At 40.9% G+C, this 24026-nt stretch overlaps 1 protein-coding gene across 1 annotated transcript in view; it reads right to left on the reverse strand.

The window, feature by feature from the left end:
- Nucleotides 1-21873: 21873 nt before the first annotated feature.
- Nucleotides 21874-24026, reverse strand: part of SLC9A4 (solute carrier family 9 member A4) — a 40294-nt gene continuing 38141 nt past the window's right edge. The window contains exon 12 of the mRNA XM_026657383.1: nucleotides 21874-22250. Coding sequence (XP_026513168.1) covers nucleotides 21874-22250 — 377 coding nt within the window. The remainder of the gene's footprint in view (nucleotides 22251-24026) is intronic.

Here is a 24026-nt window from a genome sequence, read left to right on the forward strand (position 1 = left end):
GGGTAAACACTGATCCAACACCAATGACCTGCCCCCGTCACAACGTTTCACATCACCCTGTGCCAGGCTAGTACAGAGGCCATTTCTCCTGTCATGTGTAGACAGCCCTGGGACACCACTCCATTTCACCACCCTTTTTAAATGACACAGAGAGCCTTGCAGAGCTCCAGAGCGCCAGGGGTGAATTTCACCCAGAAGAGGAACACAAAGGAGAAGTGCACGCATTCTGCTTGTAGCAACACTGACAAAGGTGGGAGGTTTGTTGTTGTTTTTCCCAGTCAGCATTCCTTAAGTACTTGCTACCCATGTACATCACTGTACCATTGGGAAATGACATTGTTGGTAACATGCTGTATGGGCCCAAAATCAGGGCCCAAAAATGTGATGAACTTTATTTTATGAAAATTGTCAAGAAATCTTCACAAAAATGTTTGAGTGCTTTTTTATTATTTAATCAGCTCTACTACCAGCCTATTCCCAGCCAGCCCTATGCTGGCTCAGCTATTCTGACCCCAAGAGAGAGGGTGGAGCTAACTCTCTATGCATTCCCACCTCCCTCCCTACTAATTCCGTGCCCTTTCCCAACCACTCCCCATCTACCAGCTTTAGGGAGGAAGTGAGCAGGTAGTAACCTTGCTTTCTCCTAAGTGTCTGGACCCAAGATCAGGATAGGGCATGTAAAGGGGCAGGGAGTTACTCGTTTTTCTCCCTTGCGCAGGTGCATAGTCTAAATTCGGATCTAGCCTTAATAAGATATAAGATGCAAAAAAATGCCAATTTTAATCAAAACTTTACATGTAAAACCAAGGCTAAGGCCTGATTCTACCTTCAGTAGCATGAGTTCATCTGCACCTATATAAATGAGGGTAGAGTTGGGCCCTGCCTATTTATATGTTGTAAGAAGTGCTTCTGAGCATGAAGGATATACAGCAAAGCATTCTGTGGCCAATGATGCAGTTCATTTTTATGATGAAAATTAATCTTTCTGTTTACTTTTAAATAACACAGGATTATATTTTTGTAAGCAAAATTGCTAACAAAAATCATTGCATTACAGTGGGTTTTTGCATTACATTCTTGAGTTTTTCCTCTGCATCAGTTCTGTGGTTACTTATTATATACATTATGTTTTAGTGTATTTTAAATTTATTTTTAAATAAGTTGCAAGGGTTCCTTGCAAAGCACGAACAGTAAATAGTTAATGTTTCATATCAATACAAGCCAAATTATTTTATCTTCAAAACTACCCTTTCACTTCCCTTTAAAGAAGAAAAGTGAGATAAAATATTCTTGTTACTGTGCTGGCAATTCCTTTTCCTGGTATATTATAATCAAACAATTGAACCATCAAAGTCCTCTAGAATAATACTGTAGCTAAAGCTTACAAGTAAGTAGATGGTACTTAAAATAGCAATGTTTAAGTAAGGCAAAGCCTCACAGCTCAGTATACGTAGTATAATTAATGAAGTGCACAAAAACAGTAATTTCATTAATCTATCTACGTTATCCATCAAGATTCTCAGCTGAGGCAACATGAAATTCCATTTCCTTTCTCTGATGTACTGTATGCAGATCAAACCATAGCCCAGCTGCCAAGTAAATACACATTCACAGTCAATCAGAATTAAACAACTGTGACATCATTAACCTAATGGTAAATCTGTAGCACTAATATTTTAAAAACTAAGCAATCCCTAGTTAATCCTCTACATTAGTGGTTCTTTACATGATTCCAATTGAAGTCAACTGGAAAATTCCCACTGATTTAAATGGCAGCAAAATCAGGCCCGTCATTAGGAAGGAGTTTTGGTTTAAGATGATACTGGTGTATTAAGAGGTTGCTTGTGAATTGCTGCCTTTCATAGCCATCAAGTAGTCAACTGACTGTGCTAAAAGTGTACATGCTCTCAGGGGTTATGAGGTGAGCATGTGTTTTATACAAAAACAAGAAAACTGAATGGCAAGTATCCATTTTGAGTGTGAATGCAGCTTTCTGTTAAGGTGTTGAAATAAGCAGCTTCACCATTTAATTATTATTTCAGCTAGATTTTTAAGTCCTTATCTTGCTTTCGATTTACTGAATTTCTAGTCCATGTGTTCAGATTTAAGTACCTGCTGCGTATGACTCTTACGTCACTGTGTGTTTTTATTCCTGAGGGTTAATATGCTATTGTGGAGTCTCTTAACTGTTCATCTCAGGCCACTGGTGGAACTGACAGATGATTATAGGTATATTATAGATTTTCCATATGCTTTGGTGGGAGTTTGACCCTTATGTTTACTCAATCTTGCATACATTCTGTTTTCACTAGAAATTATTCCCATTTAGTATTGTTCCAAAATCACATATAGATACAAACCCATTCTCATCTGTCAGGAAACCTCAGGATTTAGCCAGTTATTGTTCTTGGGCCTGATCCAGCACCCACTGATATCAGTGGGAGAGTTGGATCAGGTCCCATGCTGCTATGCATTGACATTATCCTTTTATTACTGTTCTTTAAAGCCCATTGGAGTGTGCCAAGAATAGTGCCAGTGCACCCTTTTCAAAGGCTTACAAATCTCTATTAACTATGCCATTCTGATTTTGCAAGGCTAATGGGTCTGTATGTTTTTTCTGGATGGATAGAAGCCATTCCCCTGTCAAATACTAATACACATATAAAGAAATACATCCTGTGGCAATTATTTTCTCCCTCAATTTATAACTATAGCTCTGAATTTACTCCAACAAAAATCATATTTCCTAAAAATTATATAAAAGTAATTATTTGTCATTTATGTTTTATTTATACACAAAAATAAAAAGAATGCCTATCCAAAGCATTAGGTGCACCAGCCCAAATTACAATAAAAACAGCAAAGCCAACAAAATCCAATAGAATTCAACCCAATATATATATAACCCATGGTTATATCTTACTATTGCATTTCTCGATAGTATAATAAGTCCATTACATATCATTCTATATACAGCAAGCAGATTTTAAGAAAAATATACTGACCATATTTATAAACACATCCCTTTTCAGGACAATTCCTAAGCACGGGATTAACTAGAAGATGCTTAAGTTCAAGCACATCCTTACGTGTTTTCCTGAATGGGAGTCAAGATAGGGGAGTTGCTCTTGTATTCAAAGCACTGTCCTGGGACTCAGGAGATCTGGATTCTCTTTCCAACTCTACCCCTCTATTTCTGTGTGATCTCGGGTAAGTAATTTAGTTTCTCTGTACCTCACTTTCCCATCTGTAAAATGGGGATAATACTTAATTTCTCCCATTTTTGGTCAGTCTTGCCTATTTAGACTGTAAGCTCTTCAGGACAGAAGCTCTCTCGTCCTATGTGTTTGTTCAGTGTCTAACACAATGGGACACCCAGCAGCTACAAAAACAAATATATAAATAATAATTTTGAGGTGGATGGTTTGTTACAGCCATCCATTGCAGATTAGGGCCTGAATCTACTCCCAGAGAACAGCAATAAGAGTTTTGCCATTTATCTCAGTGGGAGCTGGATTGAAACCCACCTCCTAAGTCTACCTGCCAGAACTATTTCAAACAAAGTCATGGTAAAAGTTGTTAATTGTTAAATAGACTTCTCCAAAGAGTGAAGAGAAAGACAATAAAATAGAGCAAATGCTTAGTATGAGAATGTGGCAAATTCTGTCTGTAGGACAAAATGTTAAATTTACATGGAAGAGAGGGGCAAAGGCTTCCAGGCACACTCCAACTGTAGGCACATCTACAGTGCACAGATAAAAGGAAAGTTGTGCAAAAGAGGTAAAGATTGATTATTGCCAAACTGGAGATAGTGACATCACAAGGAAAGTGATATGATGGGTTATAATGTTTAGCAGTATGTGGACTTGATCCAAAGGTCTTTAAAGTCAATGGAAAGATTCCGATTGACCTCAATGGGCTTTGGATCCAGCTCTGGACACCCAAGACTGAATATAGGTTAGATTGCCTAGAAGATTTGGCAAATCTTTTCAGGAGAGGTCACTAATGATCTGTCACACCAGCCTCATTGGAACCTTTTTGGAGGTTGTTGTTCACTCTCATATCTTACCCTCCTCCGCCTGTTCTAGTCTCAGTGGATTGGGTTTGATGCTACTGGCATATTAGTTTTAGTTATTTCAATGCAGTTTGTATGTACAGGATATATAATTCTTTTGTATGGTATTCTAACCATGAATTTCACAAATTGTTATATTTTGTGTATCCTGATTTGTAATTACTCCTAGTTAGTATTCTTACATACAGTCAAGTTGTTAAAGGCTGCCATCTCTTTTGTGTGTGGGTGTGGGTGTATGCATATACAATTAGTACCCACCAAATGAGCATTTGCATTTTGGAACATACAATTTAGTATAGACCCAAATCCTACAATTTAGATGGCAAAATTCCTAATTTAATCCCCCTATCAAGCATTTAAAAGACATATTATAGATGGTAGGTGGCTTTGATCCCACAACTAAGTGCAGGGACCACAGATACACTTTTTGCGGGTGTAAATGTTTTCCATAGAAAAGCCAGGCTGGACTGAAGCTTCTGTATAAATCTGGCCCATAATTGGAGAAACAAGCAGCAGGGAAGTTAATTGAACAAAATATGTAGAACAAGGTGTGATAATGCTTCCCATCCACCTAGGAAAACACATGAATACAGTCTGAGTGTCTTCCATCATCCTAGACATGGTAATATTAGACAGTAACGCAAGTACACACCCTGAACGAACTTGTCGCTGTGATAGTCTATTTTAAAATATTATTTTGGACAGCAAATACATTCATTGCTTGTTTGTGGATCTCAAGATTCCAGGTTGTCCTAGCATTCAGGAACATTGTCTGTCTAAATCCCCTTCAGTGCTGGGAAAATCTCAACCTCAATTGATGTTTCTACTTAGTGTAAAAGGAAGTTAGGTGACATGGAAATGTGTCCTTTGTCAAATAAAACAGCCTCACTCTATTCAGGGGAAGCCAGGCCAGTATACTATTACAGCAGTTGAGGATTATATATATTTCCTCATACCTAGATGTGCCCCGGTTACTTTCTTACACAACTGTCTGTCACAGCACATATAATGGAAAAAAGGTGGGGCAGGTATGCTCCTTAAACTGCAATTTTCATTATTTTTGCAAACCCAGCCCTAACAACATTGCATCTCATACCTCCTGAGGAAAGAATGCACTGCATAAACACGTGAATGAATGCTGATTCTTAGGACAAGGGCTGGAGGAGGGGAACTGTCTTGTTCCCATCTACAAAGGTTTGTGTGTGTTTTGCCGGGGGCATAGAGGTGTGCTGGGCAGAGCTGTCGTGGTATGGAGGAGGTTTCAGGGGGGAGGTGGAAGAAGAGAAGACAGGAGGAAGAATTAACACCCAGGCGCACAGGCACTGACTTTTGTTTTGGCCAGTCGGTGCGTGCTCCTCTCCGCTCCCTCCCCCCCATGCAAACGCCGGTTGGAGCTTTGAGGGGGAAGAGGCTGAGTGGGGGCAGAGCCTCAGGGCAGAGCATGGATGGAGTGGGGGGTGGGGACACAGTCCAAGTGTCGGGGTCCACAAAAGATTAATCTAGCCCTGCAGGTGCTGAGCACCCTCTATTTTTTTCGGTGGGTGCTTGAGCCCCAAAGCACCCACGGAGTCAGTTCCTATGCCCACACACCTTCTCTTGCCACCAACCCTCACAGATGAGCTATAGGCTGTTCAATAATGGGCAGTTCCTACCATTCTACATGGTTGCCTCCCAGAAGGGAAGAATTTATAGACGTGTGCTGTATACATAGATAAATGAATCCATTACTCATTTTTCAGGTAGTCTGGAAGGTTAAAGTGATAACACTGATCCTAATTTCTACCCAAGGCCAACTTTTTCCAGACAGTTTGTACCTTGAGGCAGGTTCTACCCTTTAATGGACATAGCTATCTCTTCCAGGGGCTAAGTTCCAGGTTTTGTCAGATAATCAGCTTCATTGTGATCTCGGTTATTATAGTGTAAATCAGGAATGACTGTACTGGTATCAGTTGTGTTATACCTGTGAAAAACCAGTGCAATAGCTTTAAGAATTTGAATTGAACAAATGTAGCTAGCCATCTATGAAAACCAAAGAGAGGTAAAAAAACAATTATTCTGAACTGTAAGAAGAACAGGAGTACTTGTGGCACCTTAGAGACTAACAAATTTATTAGAGCATAAGCTTTCGTGGGCTACAACCCACTTCTTCGGATGCATATTGAGTGAAACATATCGAGGAGATATATATACACACATACAGAGAGCATGAACAGGTGGGAGTTGTCTTAACAACTCTGAGAGGCCAATTAAGTAAGAGAAAAAAAAACTTTTGAAGTGATAATCAAGGTAGCCAAGTACAGACAGTTTGATAAGAAGCAAGTGTGAGAATACTTACAAGGGGAGATAGATTCAATGTTTGTAATGGCTCAGCCATTCCCAATCCCTATTTAGCCCTGAGTTGATTGTGTCTAGTTTGCATATCAATTCCAGCTCAGCAGTCTCTCGTTGGAGTCTGTTTTTGAAGTTTTTCTGTTTTAAGATAGCCACCCGCAGGTCTGTCATAGAATGGCCAGACAGGTTAAAGTGTTCTCCCACTGGTTTTTGAGTATTATGATTCCTGATGTCAGATTTGTGTCCATTAATTCTTTTGCGTAGAGACTGTCCGGTTTGGCCAATGTACATGGCAGAGGGGCATTGCTGGCACATGATGGCATATATCACATTGGTAGATGTGCAGGTGAACGAGCCCCTGATGGTATGGCTGATGTGATTAGGCCTATAATAGGTAAGCCTTTTGATGCTTCAAACTGCTTCAAGTTTAGAAGCAAAAGACTAACATAGCAAGTTTTTATTGTATATCATTTTGTTACATTAGGGAAGGATCTTAATGATAACTCCTGGGTAGAGCTCTGGTGACGATCACATCTCAGAAAAGAAAAGAAGTGGTCTGCTGGAATATGACAGCCATGGAAATTCATGCAGACACTATCAACTGAATGGAAAAAGGTTTCATGCATTCAACTTCTAATCTCCTTCTTTCAGCTATTACTCAAACAATGAGCACAAGGATTGGATCAGCCTTCCCCCACAGCACCCTGACCCACCACCGTCATATGAGGTTTTGATGGTGTTTGAGTTTTAGCCTCCACTAGGAGTGGGTTTGCAGAAGTGCAAGGTGCCCCAAAGCTCCCCACCATTGATGCATGCCCAGCAAGCCAGCATGGGTTAAGAGGAGATATACCAATTCTGCACATTGTCTAGGCAGCTGCCATATGGGGTATCTTCTAGAGCCTCCAGCAAAACTTCCATCCCCTGGCAGAATCCACGAGTAAGTGTTACCACCTTCCCTTCCACAGCTGAATCCCTCCTGAGACGAAGCAGATCAGGAATGAAAAAAAGATGTGCAAATTGCACGAGCAAGAATGAATGTGGCTCCACGAACGTAAGTTCCAAGGGTATATTTTAAAAACAAGCATAACTGTCAGGGTTCAGTTAAAAACTGGTCTCAAGCAGAGAGGTTGGGTTCTAACTCTGGACATGGTTGGACAGATTTCATATAGAAAGAATCTGAACACACGCAGGCAGAGTCACAAGTGAACTCCAGAGCATCCTGGGGAGGCTTTTAGTCTTTTCTTTTCCTTATTTTTAAAAAACAAGCAAGGAAAATGAATGCAAAATCTCATATGCAATATTACAGATGTGCAATTACAAAAAATGGTAATCAATTCAAATTAAATGTCCTCCCACAATATTAATGTGTCATATGCTGTATAAAATACCTGCAACATTGGGGAATGGGGTGTTCCCTCCACCCATTAACATTACGTGGCATCTTCAGAACAAGAACTGAGTAGGTTTACCATTTCCTGAAGAACATGGTGAGAAATGTGGCTGCTATGATCTGATCACCCTGCCTGTGTGAGTTTCACACAGATGCCTCCACCCTCCTCTCCCCCCCCGCCAAAAGAGACCTGTGACAAACCAAACTAACTAAAAAGAAACTCCCAGAGTTTTATCTAGACTCCATGAAGTTCACTAAGGACTTTGCCATTGCAATTGATTTTAAAGGGAGAGTGCTCAGATACTAAGTGGTGATGAGGCAGCAGGATAAACCCGAGAGGGAGGGAGGGAGGTAGCTAGACAATATACTTTCTTCTTGATTTTCTTGTTATTTGTACATAGTACCATAAAATATGCTGGATGATAACTCAGTCAAGTTAAATTTGATATAGCAACTATATAACTTTTTGCATATCCTGATTTTTTTTTTTTTTTTGACTGCCTAGTAAGACTCAAGGAAATAAGGCTCTTAAATGTGTACCTTTAACATACAGTTAATGACATCTTTGTGAATTTAATTAATAAGTTATTTTTCTTATTTTAATGTATAGTAAAAGGACACTTGAGTTGTATCTATAACTTTGGTTACTAGAAATAGGAATAACTTTTCCTTTTCACTCCTCCTTAACCTTTTTACTAGTTATTCATAGACATGAAGGATGATAACCATAATGATTTATATTAATAGTAACCCACCCTCAATAATAGCATTTAATATAGACTGGGATCCAGAGGAAAAAGCCCTTGTTCCAAATACTTAGAGGAAAGAAACTAGAGGTTTGGTGGCAGGATTAACAAATTTAAATTTCCATATAGAGAAAATCTCAGTTACTTGTCATGGTCAGGCTTGTCATAACATTGTCACATTATTATTTATTAGTATTAGTATTTATTTCTTCTGTAGTAGTGCCCAGGGACCTCATGGACAATTGAGGCCTCATTGTGCTGGACTATAATCTAAAACCCTGATCGTGCAAATACTTACGCATATGTAAACGTAAGCACATGCATAAGTCTTTGCAAGATCAGGGCCTAAGGCCCTGATTCAGTAAGAAACATAGGCCTTGCTCCTGCTCCTACTGAAATCAATGGTAAAACTACAATTAACTTAAATGGTGCAAGATCAGTCCCTAAATGCCTTGGTTTCAGTGAGTGGGACTACTCCCATGCGTATAATTAGGCATTAAGGCCCAGTTCCTCAAAAGTATTTAGGTACCTTATTCCCACTGATTAGTTAGGTGCCTAACTACCGTTGAGGATCTGAGCCTAAGGGCTGGTCTACACCCAGCTGCTAGTTCGGCGGCTGGGGATCGAAGTTCCGGGTTCGACTTATCGCGTCTGGTCTGGATGCGATAAGTCGAACCAGGAAGTGCTCGCTGTCGACTGCGGTACTCCAGCTCAGCGAGAGGAGTACCGCGGAGTCGACGGGGAGCCTGCCTGCCGCGTGTGGACCGCGTCTGAACCGCGGTAAGTTTGAACTAAGGTATGTCGAATTCAGCTACGTTATTAACGTAGCTGAATTTGCGTACCTTAGTTCGAATTGGGGGGTTAGTGTGGACCAGGCCTAAGTCCCTCGCTGCTGAATTGGACTTTTCAGCAGATAAAAGAGATTGCCTGGATTCTTGGTCATGAAGGCACAATAGTACCTAGATGCCTGACTCTGTAATAGGCAGACAGCCTAGTGAAAAGTTTCTTCTCTTCAAAACATTGAGAGTATGGTGTGAGAGGCTGCCACATCACGCCATCTACCAAAGCAGAATCACATAACGTAATAGGATGTTACTTAGTTTAGCATAACCTATTGCAATGTAGCAGAACACTTTGGAAAAAAAATCTTTCCTAGTGTGCTACATTCAGTTATATAAACTCTTCTCCCCAATCTCGCAACACCTACTCTTGATCATTTTAAAAAAATTCCAGATTGGGGAGGGTGAGACGATAAGAAATAAAAAATCCAGCCTGCAAGTGGTGCAGAAGACAGTGTGAAGGATTACTTTTGAAATACAGCCTGAAAGTCGTTCATTCCTCACAAAGGTTACTGTTGTTCCTATTTAGACCCATTTGGAGAACTTGAATGTGTCAGCATTTTCTCCGTGGTTGAAACCAAACCATTATCAGAGGGGTAGCCGTGTTAGTCTGAATCTGTAAAAAGCAACAGAGGGTCCTGTGGCACCTTTAAGACTAACAGAAGTATTGGGAGCATTATGTGGGTGCATTGCTCGGTTTTCATCACCAGAGGTCACTGTAGCACTTTTGCTCTTTGCTAAAAGCGTTCCTTTTCCAGCAGGTAACATGAGAAAATGTAGGGCTCTCGCCTAACTTTAATTAGGCTTTGAAGATCGGAACAGAAAAAGACACAGAGATCAGAGTGAAAAAACATAATAATAAAAAAGGCTGTTAAACGGGATTCACTCATCAGCTTTTGAAATGAGTTTATTTCATACAAAGACTGATAGTGTGTGTGTTTCTGGTTTTGGCTGTGTATGCATCTTGTGCCCTGTGTATATCTCACCCCCTGGAGACAGAGTCTGTACTTCCAGTCTTGGTGCTGGGTTTACAGCTTCACTCTGGCTCTTGATACATCAGGTGAGTATAAGGTATTTCACAGGGAAGGTTATTCTCACTAGGGTGGTAGCAAAAAGGGGAAACGTTTCTGAAGGACCTCCAAAGAAAGCTCTCATTCCAAATGGTGGGATTTGTTGAGTAAATTTGCCAGCAACCATTAGCTGAATTTGAATCTGTGTTTGCATGTTTATGAAAATGATGAGGGAGTAGATTTGAGGTTAGTCATTGGTGGCAATGAGGAATTCAAACCAAAAGATCCATTTGATCCAGCAATAATGTGAGTATTGGAGTTTGTAGCTGATAGCCCAGTATAACAGATTGAGCCAAACACAGATGCAGTCAGAGATTGCTTTGGAAACAAAGTACAATACATGAATGAACTGTTAGCAATGAAGATCAATTGTTACAACAATCATTACTGTCCTTCCTGCACTTGATTATACAGAAGTAAACACTTCAGTTTCTACAAGCAGGATAATAATGTTCTTTTTAAACAGTATTGGTGGAATAAAAAAATACTTAGCTATTATATATTGCCTTTTAGATCTCAAAAACACTTTCAAGGAAGGTATCGTTATCCCATTTTACAAATGAGAAAATCGAGGCACAGAAAGCTGAAAGGACTCGCTTCTGGCCAGTGGCAGGTCCAGTAACAGAACTCAAGTTTCCTAACTCTGGTGCCCACTCCACTGGACCACACTGGGTAAAAAGAGATTCAATTTCAGACTCCAAGAAATAAATAAATTTGCTGCAAATTCTTCACTTCTCTTTTTCCTTACAAGTCCATTCAGTTGGACTGTTGGAGTGTCTGAGAGGTGTGTGTTTGCATAATATATTCATATCAGAGATCAAATTAGATACGTTTTTTGTCAACAGAGGTCAGTCATTATTCTGAATGTAACTACCTTTTCTCATCAGTCCACCAGACTAAGGTGGTACAGGGAAGGGTGGCTAGGAGAAACATACAACTTTCAGTGCTTTATATTGTTAACAAGCCTCTTCTTGAATTGAAATTATATCACAGGAGGTTGGTGTTTACACAAATATTGTAACACATACTGGGGGACCAATGTTTTAGTTTGCAACAACATATTTGTGGGAATTATTGCATTCAAAAGCCATGTCTATTATACCTATATGCAATCCCCTATATGGGGATTGGTCCTGCTTTGAGCAGGGGGTTGGACTAGATGACCTCCTGAGGTCCCTTCCAACCCTGATATTCTATGTTAAAACTGTAGCTATGTCAGCATAACCCCATAGTGTAGATACAGCCTACTCTGACAGAAGGGTTTTTTCCATTGGTGTAGGACCAATGGTAGCTAGGCAGACATAGGCCCAGCTGCATCTACACCAGAAATTAGGTTGGCATAGTTATGTCATTCAGCTGTGTGGATTTGTCACAGCCCTGAGTGATGTAGCTGTCAACCTAAGTTTCAAGTGTAGGCCCAGGCCAAACTTAGTGACAAACTAAAGTTGCCAGATGACACCTGACCTCACAAGTAAATAATAAAGTCCAGCCAATGGTACCCACACTGTAAGGGCCATCCTGGCATGCTGTGTTATTTTTATTTATTATTTGTATTACTGCTTCAGGTGGATACATAGGTTAACATCCCCTTCTGATGTAAAGGCATAACCCAAATAGCCCCTGGCACATTGTTTTTGTCCAAATATCTTCTTTTAACTTGGACTGTAGGAGATTAAACATTCTTAAACAGCAGGTGTTTTTCACTGACTCCAGGTAGTTTACAAACAACATCCTTTCCATTCAAGTTCTTCCACTTTCTGTGCTGCGAATAAGAGGAACAGTTTAAGTCCATTGTTTTGTTCATCTCAGGAAGTTTCTGTCACCTGACTGAGGAAGTTTCAGTCACCTGAATGCCTAAGGGGTGGAAAGATGGATTTGGGGTCACAAAGTCTCTCTGTTCAAGTTTCTTCGTCTTTCAAATGAGGATAGTATTATTAATATTTGCTTATCTTACATGGGTTCAGGGACTCTCAATTAACCGCTCTTTGTCTGAAAGGTGCTATGCAAGTTCAAAGTCCTGTTATTGTTACTCATGTATTACTCACACTGTATAAATGGGTGGGTCTAAGGGGAAATGAGTAAGTCTGCTTTCAGCAAGCAGAAACTTTTCAATCTCCTCTTTCATTCACAGGTGGTTGTGTTCCCCCCACTCCCACCCCGATTACCCACCCAACAAAAGCCTTTTGAGGTTGGAAATTTTTCCTGGGGTAAAGCAAACTGAACTGGCTAAAGGGTAGATGTTTTTATTGCAAGAGGACTTAAAAAAAAATAAGAGCCCATTTACTTCAGCAATGAGGAATACCTATTGTTATTCATTGTTTCTTATCATTGCTGATAATATTGTAAAGCCAAGATCAAATAGTAGGTGTTCGGCTCAAGGGCTGCTAGTGCCCTGGAATTAGTAGCTGAAGTAGTGATACAGTGATAGTGATACAGCAGATTCATTTCAAATATTGTGAGGTAGTGTCATATTCAACATACTAACTAATATATTGTTGGTAGAAAAATATGAACTAGATGTCTAGCTATTTGATTTGTGGCTGCATACAGCCACTTAGATCTCAAGTTACTGTTTATGAGTACAATTCACTGTGGACACAAAAATATGGGCACAGTTATTGCACAAAATTACACTCATAAAAAAAGAGGTCACTGCTGAAAATCAAGGCCTCAACTTATTTATTTTTTTCAGACTGTCTCTTTTCTTTCTTTCTTTCTTTTGATAGAAAGGACAGGTAATGGGAATCTAAATTGCTCAAGGAGAATGGATGGACTGTAATAAACAAGAACTAATATTGATTCTTGAAATTTTACACCTGTGAAACCAAACCTACAATGAGTTTCACTTGCAATTAAGATTGAGAAAGAGTCTCATAAGAAAGTAAACTAGGCAATTTAGCACCATATCTTTCTAGTCCTTTTAACTGGACCAGGCTATTACTCATACTGCCTGCCCTCTTTGATTTAAAAGTTCTTAATTACAGTGTGTTTTGCAACTAAAAATGTTAGCATTATTTGTCCTACTGGAGGAAATACCCACACACAACCAAGAAGACAGACTATCCATTTTTTAACTGTAACAAAGAGGGTGAGATCATATTTTTTATTGGACCAACTTCCATTGGATAAAAGAGACAAGCTTTCGAGCTACACCCACGCCGCTTCCCACAGCCCCCATTGGTCTGGAACAGCAAACCACAGCCAGTGGGAGCTGCCATCGGCTGAACCTGCAGACGCTGCAGGTAAACAAACCATCCCAGCCCGCCAGCAGATTTCCCTGATGGGCCGCGTGCTAAAGGTTGCCAATCCCTGAGCTACACAGAGCTCTTCTTAAGAGCACTGTGCAAGCTCAAAATCTTATCTCTCTCACCAACAGAAGTTGGTCCACTAAAAGATATTACCTCCCCCACTTTGTCTCTCTAATATCCTGGGACCCACAGGGCCACAAGAACCCTTTTTTAACCGTTAGTTTAAGACAGCTATGCAAGTCAGCATATAAAAAGTTAAACCACTGTAAGTATGAAATAAGAACACCTGAGAAAGTTTAAATGAAGACATTTTGAAGTCCAAGGTAAGTGTGGTACCACCTCTTGTACTTTATCATGAATCTCACAAAGTTTGGTATTTTTCTTAAAGCCTGAGCTTCTGGAATCAAGTGATTCCATAAGAATCTCAGCTTTAATTAAAAGGAAGGGTGAGACTTTTGTCCTTGTGATTGCAGAGAAAAGCTTGCAAACATTAATTCTAAAAGCTTAAGAAACAGAAGGCAAATAACTCAAGGTTTATTATTATTTAAAAATCTCATTATTTTGAAGCCAATCTCATGGGTTTTTTAGGGGGGTGCTGACTCATGATTTTCAGCACATGGGGTTGACAAAATTGTAAGTCTCCCCATTTTTGTAACGTTTGAAATTTTTCATGGCTTTTAAATATAGGTTATCTTTGAAAAAGATAGAGAGATTTGTACATTAAGGGTGAAATTCAGTCCTGTTCAAAGCCAGAACAATAGTGCGACTTAAGTAGACCTTTTGCTGGCCCATTGCATGGGGGTGATTTTCATTCTGTGTTATTAAGTTATAAATTAGTGCAGTAACTGTTCTGCAAACACATGGTCGTGAAATCCTCACTCAGACAAAACTTCCATGAAAGTTAGCAAGAATTTTGACTTGACTATGGGGCCTGGGCCCCAAATCAAGTGTACAGAGTACAAAGTCAAAACATGAAGTGATGTTAGATATATATTATAGTGATTGTTCAGGTATCCAGTCAGTAAAAATCCCTGCTCATTTTCAAAAACCATATTAATGGTCTGCTTTAGAACATGTGCAGCATTTGGGAATATTTTGTTAACTGACCTCATTTTACCTTTTTTTTTAAATCATGTAAATTATGGGCCAGGTCAGGCCATCAAGCAAGTGTTTCAATGGCTTTAAAACAGATAACACGAAATGGCCCTATGTTATTTCAGTACGAAATTCTCTAGAAGCACAGAGCCACAATGAGAATTTAGCAGGACAGATTGTTTTGGTTTATAATGAAAATGATATACTCCTGTTACATGCACCTCCATGACTCTTTGGATGAAATATATTAAAATCTACTACATCCTGAACTGAATTAAGGGATAGTCTGAGGACCAGATTTCCAAAAGAGCTCTGCTCCTGTTTCATCAATGGGAGCTCTTTTGAAACTCTGGTCAAGATGAAACCATTGGGGTTCTCTGTCATTAACAAAGAATTTACAGAATTTAAGGAGTGCTTCAGTGGAATCTGGTCCTCTTGTGATGCAGAGTACATGGGGCCCTGGTCATTATATCTTTCATGCATAAGAAAATCAAACTTAGGTATGCAAGAACATAGCTGCTGTAGAGATCTTACATGCAGAACTGAAGTATAAAAAAGGTCTTAGGGACTAGACTCTCCATACTGATGTGCTCTGTTAGCACTTTTTGATACCATTGATCCTCTTCTCCGTTTGCATCCTGTCTCTGGATGATCGCATATCACAGAACCCAGCTGTCTTCTCTATGCTGAAGACATAGATGTACCTTTCCACTTCTGACCTCTCTCCCACTGTCCAAACTAAAATTTTTGCCTTTCTGACATTTTCTTGTGGATATCCAGCCTTCAGTTTAAGCTCAACATGCACAAAACAGAGCTCCTAATTTTTCCCTCCAAGCAGGGCCGCCCAGAGGGGCCCAGAGGGGCCCCCGGCCCCACGAGAATGTCTGAGGCTCCCCCGGCGCCTCAGTGCGCCGTGTCAGGAGCAGCCCTGGACAGCGCTGCAGCGGCGTGGTTCCGGCGGGGCCTGAGCTCCTCCCGCTGAGTCAGAGCCACGTGGTAAGGGGGCGGGGCTGCGAGCTCTGGTCCCGCTGGAGCCACGCTGCTGCAGCTCTGTCCAGGGGCCAGGGCAGCTCCTGGACGCGGCGCGCTGAGGCTCTGAGAGAGGGGAGAGGCGGGGGTAACCCAGGAGCGGCCCTGGACAGCGCTGCTGGGGGACTGGATTGTGGGTGTTCTGGAGGTCTGTCAGGACTTGGCGGGGGGTGGGGATAGGGGTCGGGGCAGTCAGGGGACAGGGAGCAGGGGGGTTTGGTGGGGGGTGGGGTCCTGGGGTGGTGGTTGGGGGAGGGGCGGTGAGGGGACAAGGAGCAGAATGGTTCGGGGATTCTGAGGGGGGCAGTTGGGGGGCAGGAAGTGGGTGGGGGTCAGATAGGGGGCAGGGCAAGGCTGTTTGGGGAGGCACAGCCTTCCCTACCCTAAAGCTCATTCAGCAGTTTGAGGCTTGCAGACAGCTATTTAACACAAAGAGCCAAGCTGTTATCTTTTCCCTTAGGGCCACCATCTCTTTCACTTCTCAAATGCCAAATTATAGTCTACATTTAATTTCAGTGCCATAGGGAGATTCATGTCAGGGGAGGGTAGCTTCATTTAAAATTAGCCACTTTAGATTAATAGTGATAGCACCAAGAGAGCCATGGGGGAGGGATCACATGAGAAGAGCAATATCCTACACCACCTACCTCCTTCCCAACTCTACCAAGGGAGAACTCCCCTCCTCTGCATTCCCCGAGGCTCCAGAGGGGTTAATTCAGTGGTTCTCAAACTTTTGTACTGATGACCCTTTTCACATAGCAAACCTCTGAGTGCACCCCCCCCCCTTATAAATTAAAAACACTTTTTTATATATTTAACACTATTATAAATGCTGGAGGCAAAGCGGGGTTTGAGGTGGAGGCTGACAGCTCACGACCCCCAGTAATAACCTCGTGACCCCCTGAGGGGTCCCGACCCCCAGTTTGAGATCCCCTGGGTTAATTTAATTTTAGCACCCTGTGTCCATTCACATGCATGTGCTATTTTAAGCATTTCAGTTTTCACAACATAGGCTCATCCCAAATTCTGGAACAAGCTCAAATGCTCAGTTCGTGGAGTATGTACATAAGCTATACTAAAGACAAACCCACAGTAACCGTCTCCAGTTTGTGAAGGACCCCATGGAGCCAGTTTCTAGGAAACAGATAAATTCATGGAGGTTAAGTCCATTAATGGCTATTAGCCAGGATGGGTAAGGAATGGTGTCCCTAGCCTCTGTTTGTCAGAGGGTGGAGATGGATGGCAGGAGAGAGATCACTTGATCATTACCTGTTAGGTTCACTCCCTCTGGGGCACTTGGCATTGGCCACTGTCGGTAGACAGGATACTGGGCTGGATGGACCTTTGCTCTGACCCAGTATGGCCATTCTTATGTTCTTATGTTCTAACCTAAATGAACCCAAAGTTATGGAGACAGATATGAGTCAAGGAATCCATCAGAGTATCAGAAACCTGGAAAAATCTCTGACTGGATGGGCTCAGGCATTTGGTCACAAGCTGAGGTGGTTCAAAAATTTTAGATTTTTTTTAAGCAGAATTACTGTATTGTTTCTTTAAACAATCAAACACAGCAAGCAGCAAATATTTGGCCACACACTGTTCAGGTTTTGGCAGACTAATTTCAGCTTTTCAATTAAAAAAAACACAACAAATTTTGAAGGAAAGCAGACATTGTCTGTGATTTTTTCTGCTTTTTAAAAACCCCTAGTTTTCGATCCAAAAAAAAAGTTTTGACGGAAAATATTTGTCCAACCCTTTTAATGAGCGTTAGTGCCTTTTAGCACTAGCTGATGCTGAGAACCAGTGATACCTTGTAAAGGTGACTTGAAACGAAGTTTTCTCAAAACTGGGTTTGTGCCGAGATGCAGAAGGTTTTAAAATATTTATTTTTCCCAGGGCCGCCCGGGGGGTGGCGGGGGGGGGGAAAGTGGGGCAATTTGCCCTGGGCCCCACAGGGGCCCCCACGAGAATATAGTATTCTATAGTATTGCAACTTTTTTTTTATGGAAGGGGCCCCCAAAATTGCTTTGCCCCAGGCCCCCTGAATCCTCTGGGCGGCCCTGCCTCCAAGCATTCCTCCTTCCATTATTCTCAATCCCATGGACAGCTCTGAACCCAGGCATAATCTTTCACTTGGCCTTCTCTCTAGGTCCACACATCCAGGCTGCATTTAGCTCTTGCCTCTTCTTTCTGCATAACATCATAAGGGCAAGTCTACACTACAAAAGTAAGTCAACCTAAGTTATGTCAACATTCAGCCACCATAGTAATTAAATTGCTTTTGTGTCCGCAGTGTGCACTGTCACCAGGGGCGCTTGCACCATTTTAACTGCCAGTGTGGGGCATTGTGGGACAGCTTCTGAAAGGTAGTAACAGTCAACATAAGGAATGCAGTGTCTACACTGACACTGCGTCGATCTAACTACATCGACCTCAAGCGCTACACCTCTCACGGCGGTGGAGTTATTAAGTTGGTGTACTGGGCGAGTTACATTGGTGGGAGCTACACTTTAGTGTAGCCACTTACCGAGTCTGATCGGTGTAAGGCAGCTTACGTCAATCTAGCTCTATAGTGTAGACCAGGGCTAAAATAGGGCCTTTCTTCTCTGTCCACACAGCTAAAAGTCTCCTCCAGGCCCCCACTATCTTGCATCTTCACTACTATAACTTCCATCTGGCCTTGACGAATGCAATCTTAGGGTATGTCTATACTTAAAACGCTACAGCGGCACAGCTGCAGTGCTGAAGCTGTAGTGCTTCAGTATAGACACGCTCTACAACAATGGGTGGTGTACTCCCATTGCAGTAGTTAATCCACGTCCACAAGAGACAGTAACGAGGTTGACAGAAAATTCTTCTGTCGACCTAGCGCTGTCTACACCAGGGGTTAGGTCAGCATAGCTATGTCTCTCAGGAGTATGGATTTTTCACACTCCTGAGAAACGTAGCTAGAACGATGTAAATTTTCAGTGTAGACCAGCCCTTACTTCACTTCCATCCATTCAAAATGCTGCTGCAAAGCTCACTATCCTCCAGTGGTTAATTTGTAATGAAAGAGGTGCCAGTGCTCAAGCAATTAGGTGCAGGGGCTCAAGCAATTTTTTTACATTCATAACTGATGCAGCAAGCCCAGGGGTGCCGGGGATCTGCCCTGGCACAAATTAAGCACTGCTATTCTCCTATCTTGTTGCTTCAACCACATCACTTCTCTCTTTGCATCCCTCTATTGGCTCCTCCTTCTCCACTGCATTAAAAACAAACTACTTGCCCTCACTTATAAGACCTTTCACAGCACAGCCTATCCCTGCCCTACCTATAATTTCTTATGTAGCATCAAAACATCAGTTCCCACCTTTGTAATGCAAGTGATGCCAGTCTTAAGTGCCCATTTATAAAATTTTCTAACAAACACCTTTGTGCTTTTCTCCCTTTTTACCTCTTATGCATGGAAGGAGCTCCTGAAAATATCCTCAAAGCCACTGTTACTGTCATTTCAACCCTAACAGCTGATCCTCTTTCAGTATGGTTTGACTTTTCATAAGTACATAGTGCATTACTTATGCCCATGATAAAAAATAATAATGTAACTTTATAATTATTGGCAAGTATTTTATATGGGCATCTGCAGTATTGCTTCTTGGTGAATGGCCAACTAAACCATTAACAGAAACTAATGGTGTAGAAGAAAAATTTCCTCCAGTGCTACTTTCTAATTGCTAGAAAAGCAAACTAAAAATACACTTTGCAGATTTAGGGCCAGATCCTCAGCTGGTGCAAACAGATGTAACTCCATTGACTTCAATCACTCTGTGCTGATTTACAACAGCTGAGGATCTGGCCCATTGATTTCTGGAAAAATAAAAGCTTAGAAATAAACAAACAAATAGGATGAGACTTGTCTCAGTCTCCCCATTGATTTTATTTGTATTTTTAAAAGACTTGCAAAAAATCAGATAAAATAAATATCCGCTTACATGAAATTTTAAAATACGCTTGCTCCTTGCTCACATTTGATTGGTCTTTAAACACTCTACACCCACACAAGGTTGTATAAAGAATTAAAGAGTACATATTAAGCACACTCTTTTAAAAATTCTGGTGGATCCCTTTTTCCCAGGTAACCCCCATGACACCAGTGGCCAGATGATGTGCATTCCCCAGCTGCGCCACATGCAACAGTAGTTACCCCATGCCCCTCCTTGAGATGGCTCGGTATAACCATCCCCATAGAAAGCCCTCCATGAAGTCTTGTGAAAGGGGAAATATGCTGCATGCACAACTCATAATGGTTCTTCTTTATACTGAATCTTTTCTCAAATTCTCTTCCTTGATTCTCTCTTCACCCAGAATCTCACAGACTTCTCCGAGGAGAACAGTGATGCAATACAGAGATTTCACTCCGTTTTCACTATCCCTCTCCCCCTCACCATCCTCTCAACCCCTCCCCAACTTTCTCTCCCCCACCTCGGTCTCAGTCCCTCCAACTTGCAACCTCTAACCACTCAGCTGGTCCTCTTGTTCTATCCTCCTACCTGACTCTGGAGTGCATGGAGTACATAGTCCCCATGTCCACCCACTCTCTGCAGATGGTTTCTATGTATCTATGCTGCTCTATAAAACTGCAATAGTTCCATTGCTGTGGGGACCTTCTGTGGGCTCTGTGAGATGGGGTGGATTTCACTCTAAAAGAGGTATGAAATGGTAATTAGATAGTTTGCACTGCACGTTAAGAAAATACCAGGTGGAAGTGTAAAGTGACCTTTTAAAATAATGTTTTGATTTCAACTGGATAACACACCAATTTAATTTGTTTTGTTTTTTTCCCCAAGCTAATACAAATATCAACAGGGTCTGAAATACACCCTATAGTTTTCCAATGTCATGGGCAAGCAAGAGCAGATCAGATTAGGAGCACACCTCCCCACTGCTGGATGTGGTGAATTTCCAAATATTTTCCTGCTCTGCTTTGATTGGCACGGTGGAGACTTTGACTAAGAAAGCCAGTAGAACTCTTGTTAGATATTCATCAAAGTGTCCTGTTGTTATTAGAGATGGACCTGAGCCACCATGTTCAGATCTGGACTTTCCCAAAATTTGGGTTATTTGAATCTAGGATTTTAGTTCAACCTACAAAAGAGATAGGGCCAGTCATAATGTTTGGACCTGGACTCAAACTTTTCCAAACTTTAGGGATTATCTGATCTAGGGATTTGGTTTAAATTTATCTCAAGTTATTATGTACAATTGTCCTTTTGTTTCATACAGGAAAGTGGGATTTTGTTTTTGGCTTTTTAGAAATTTTATTCATTGTCTATTCAGTGCAAGTACAAAAGACAAAATCCATTCTTCTGTTAATAGTTGTGCCATTGACTCTGTAATTTTAAAGGAAAATGAATACTTTCTTTCTATGCATATAATAGAAAAATATAAATAGGACTTAAGTTTCATCAAATCTTTGTATGCATTTAACATAGATGATATGCTTCATTCTAAACTTCTGAATACTATTTTGAATTATGAACAGAAAGAAGAGGTGTTTTTCCCCCCAGTGGTGCTTGCCAAATTTTATGGATCAGATGTTTGTTGGACCAAATCAGAAGTACATTGTAAGAGATGTAGCACAGTGATAGATTATATATATAGGCCCTCATCCAGAAAAGAACATTACCATGTGCTTAACTTTAAGCATGTGAGGGAGCTCACTGAAGTCAATGGGATTACTCATGAGCTCAATTTAAGCACGTGCTTAAGCGCTTTGCTGGATCATAGCCATAGTACAGAAGATAGACTTATGAGATACCATCAGTGAAATGTGTGTGAATATTTATAGTAAGTTAAGTTAACATACAACTCTCTTCCAGCAGATACTGTAGTCATTTACTATTGTGCCATTCAGTGGTTTCAGGCAAACAATCTTCAGTCTGAGTGTTCAAGCATTTGATTCTACGCAGAACTTTTAAGAACCTTCGTGCTGTGCTTAGAACCGGTATCAGAATTAGTTCAGAGGTCCCAAGATGAACATTGTAATTATGGTTCATATAAGAACTTTGCTATTTTCTCCAGAATGGGGAGCTTGGGGCTTTGTGGAAATGTCTTACATTTCTTTTCTCAGCTGCCCATTTGACTGATGGCCTTGATGCCGCGACTGCTTCTTCCTCCTCTTCTGATTCATATCCCTGTATTTCTTCTTCAAATACTGCATCAAACTGGGGCTTTGGCATTAAAGCCGGTCTTCTTATTCTAGCTGTGTGATCCTGCTTGCTTGGGGTTCCCCTCTGACCTGCAAAATCTGACAGTTTCTCTCTTCTATCTAACTGCTCCATCGGAACCATCTCCTGCTGACGATGGTTTGCTCCAAGTGAGCCTGCTCGGAGCCGTGGACTGAACATGATGGAGACCATTGAATCAGAATCACGGCTGTAATCACCTGGACAGTAACACAAAAGGGACTGGTATTATTAAAAAAAAGAGAGAGAGTATTTTATTAAGAACTATTAAAAGAAAATACTTAATATTATAGAGTATTATTCTGAGGTCATACATGTTACACTGGAGCTGTAGTTCTTGGGGCAATTACTGTAAAATAATGTACCTGTTATTATGAGGGACAATTAAAATAACCTATATTTCTTAAGTAGTGGAGAGACAGAGAGAGAGAGAGAGAGAGAGAGAGAGTGAGAGACAATGGATTTTTGGCAGCTAGTGCATTCTGTATTGGGCTTTATTTTACCCTGAAGCTTTAATAAATGAGCATACTCTGCTCCATGTTAATAGCTCTCAGTGCTGCTACTGTCATATTATCCCATGCAGGAGACTCATTCTTGTAAGTTTTAATGTTCTGCAAATTATTCATGCAGATAACCAAACCCATAATTCTGAAGCATTACAAAAAACACAACCTAGGACTGAATGACTGATGAGAGGTTTCCAACTGGAAAATTACAGGTCACCTACAATTAACAAGACCAAAAGAACCAGTTGCACTTGAAGGTTTGGCTTCAGGGCCCTTTGATTAACCTGGGTGTGTCAGAGGATGAGCCTTTTCCCTGAAGTCAAAGTTCCCTAACCTTATTAGAAACACACCCTTTGGCACCCAAGGCACTTCCATCGTCTCTGGTGCAAAACTTTTGCCTACACCAAGGTGAACTAGCCCTCTTGTCCTATTTATTTAACTAAGCAAATCTCTGCTCTTTCCTTAATTACAGGCCATCTGAAGTCTGAAGGTGTAAAAATAAATTAGCCATACTATTACATAATTACTCATAAAAAATACAGGAACCTCCAAATAAACAAAAATACATGAAGGGTTATAAAACAGATTATATCCTATTGCAATTAAACACACACATAGTTGTCTCAAAGAAAATGGATAATATGAAAAAAATATTTTCAGATTTGAAAGAGGACTGAACATAATAAGGTGGCCTATATCTATATCTAGCCAGATGGGGTAATCGGTGATACAAAGTGTCGGACATATTGGTCATAGAAATATTTACCTGTGTGAAACAGGAGAAAAATGACCATTATTTTGCAATTTGGTTAATTCGTTTTACCATGCTGCTTTGGATACTCAAGCAACCAAAGCGCCAGATCCTCACATGTATTTAGATGCCTAAGTCCCATGGGCTCTGTCAATGTGACTAACTTTCTTTGCATCTCATTGACCCACTGTGTTCTGCTGAAGTTTGTTTTGCCTTCCCTGATTATTACCAGTGGGTAGCACAAGCTTCTGATTATTGTAAACTCCCTGCATAGATTCACTGATTGTATCTTTAACACTATATGCCCTGGGCTAGATTCTCAGCCCAGCCTCAGCTGCTTTGCACCATTCCTGGGGTATGTCCCAAAGTCTCCAATGAAATAATACGAGATTTGCTAATGGCAGCGATAAGGGAAGGTTAGGCCCTAGAAAGGGATGCAATAGATCTTCATATCATAGACTGTTGTGCTGAAATATTTAACAGCTTTTAAGCAGGACTGATATCCCTTGACCCATAAATCCTGTTAGTTACCACCTGTTGTTCTATATCTCTACTTCAGAAATCTCTTTGAAAATAAATAACTTTGAAGGTTTTGGCTGGGTTCTTATCAAGTGTTCCATACTGTGTTATGCACCCAATATATGCACAACCTGAAGTGGGTAGTTTGCTTATACAGATCACACACACTTTCTTTTGTTTCAATAGGAAAAAAGAAATGG

The sequence above is a fragment of the Terrapene carolina genome, unplaced genomic scaffold (genome assembly GCF_002925995.2).
Source record: "Terrapene carolina triunguis isolate 2854851 unplaced genomic scaffold, T_m_triunguis-2.0 Scaffold21, whole genome shotgun sequence".
Lineage (NCBI taxonomy): Eukaryota > Metazoa > Chordata > Testudines > Emydidae > Terrapene > Terrapene triunguis.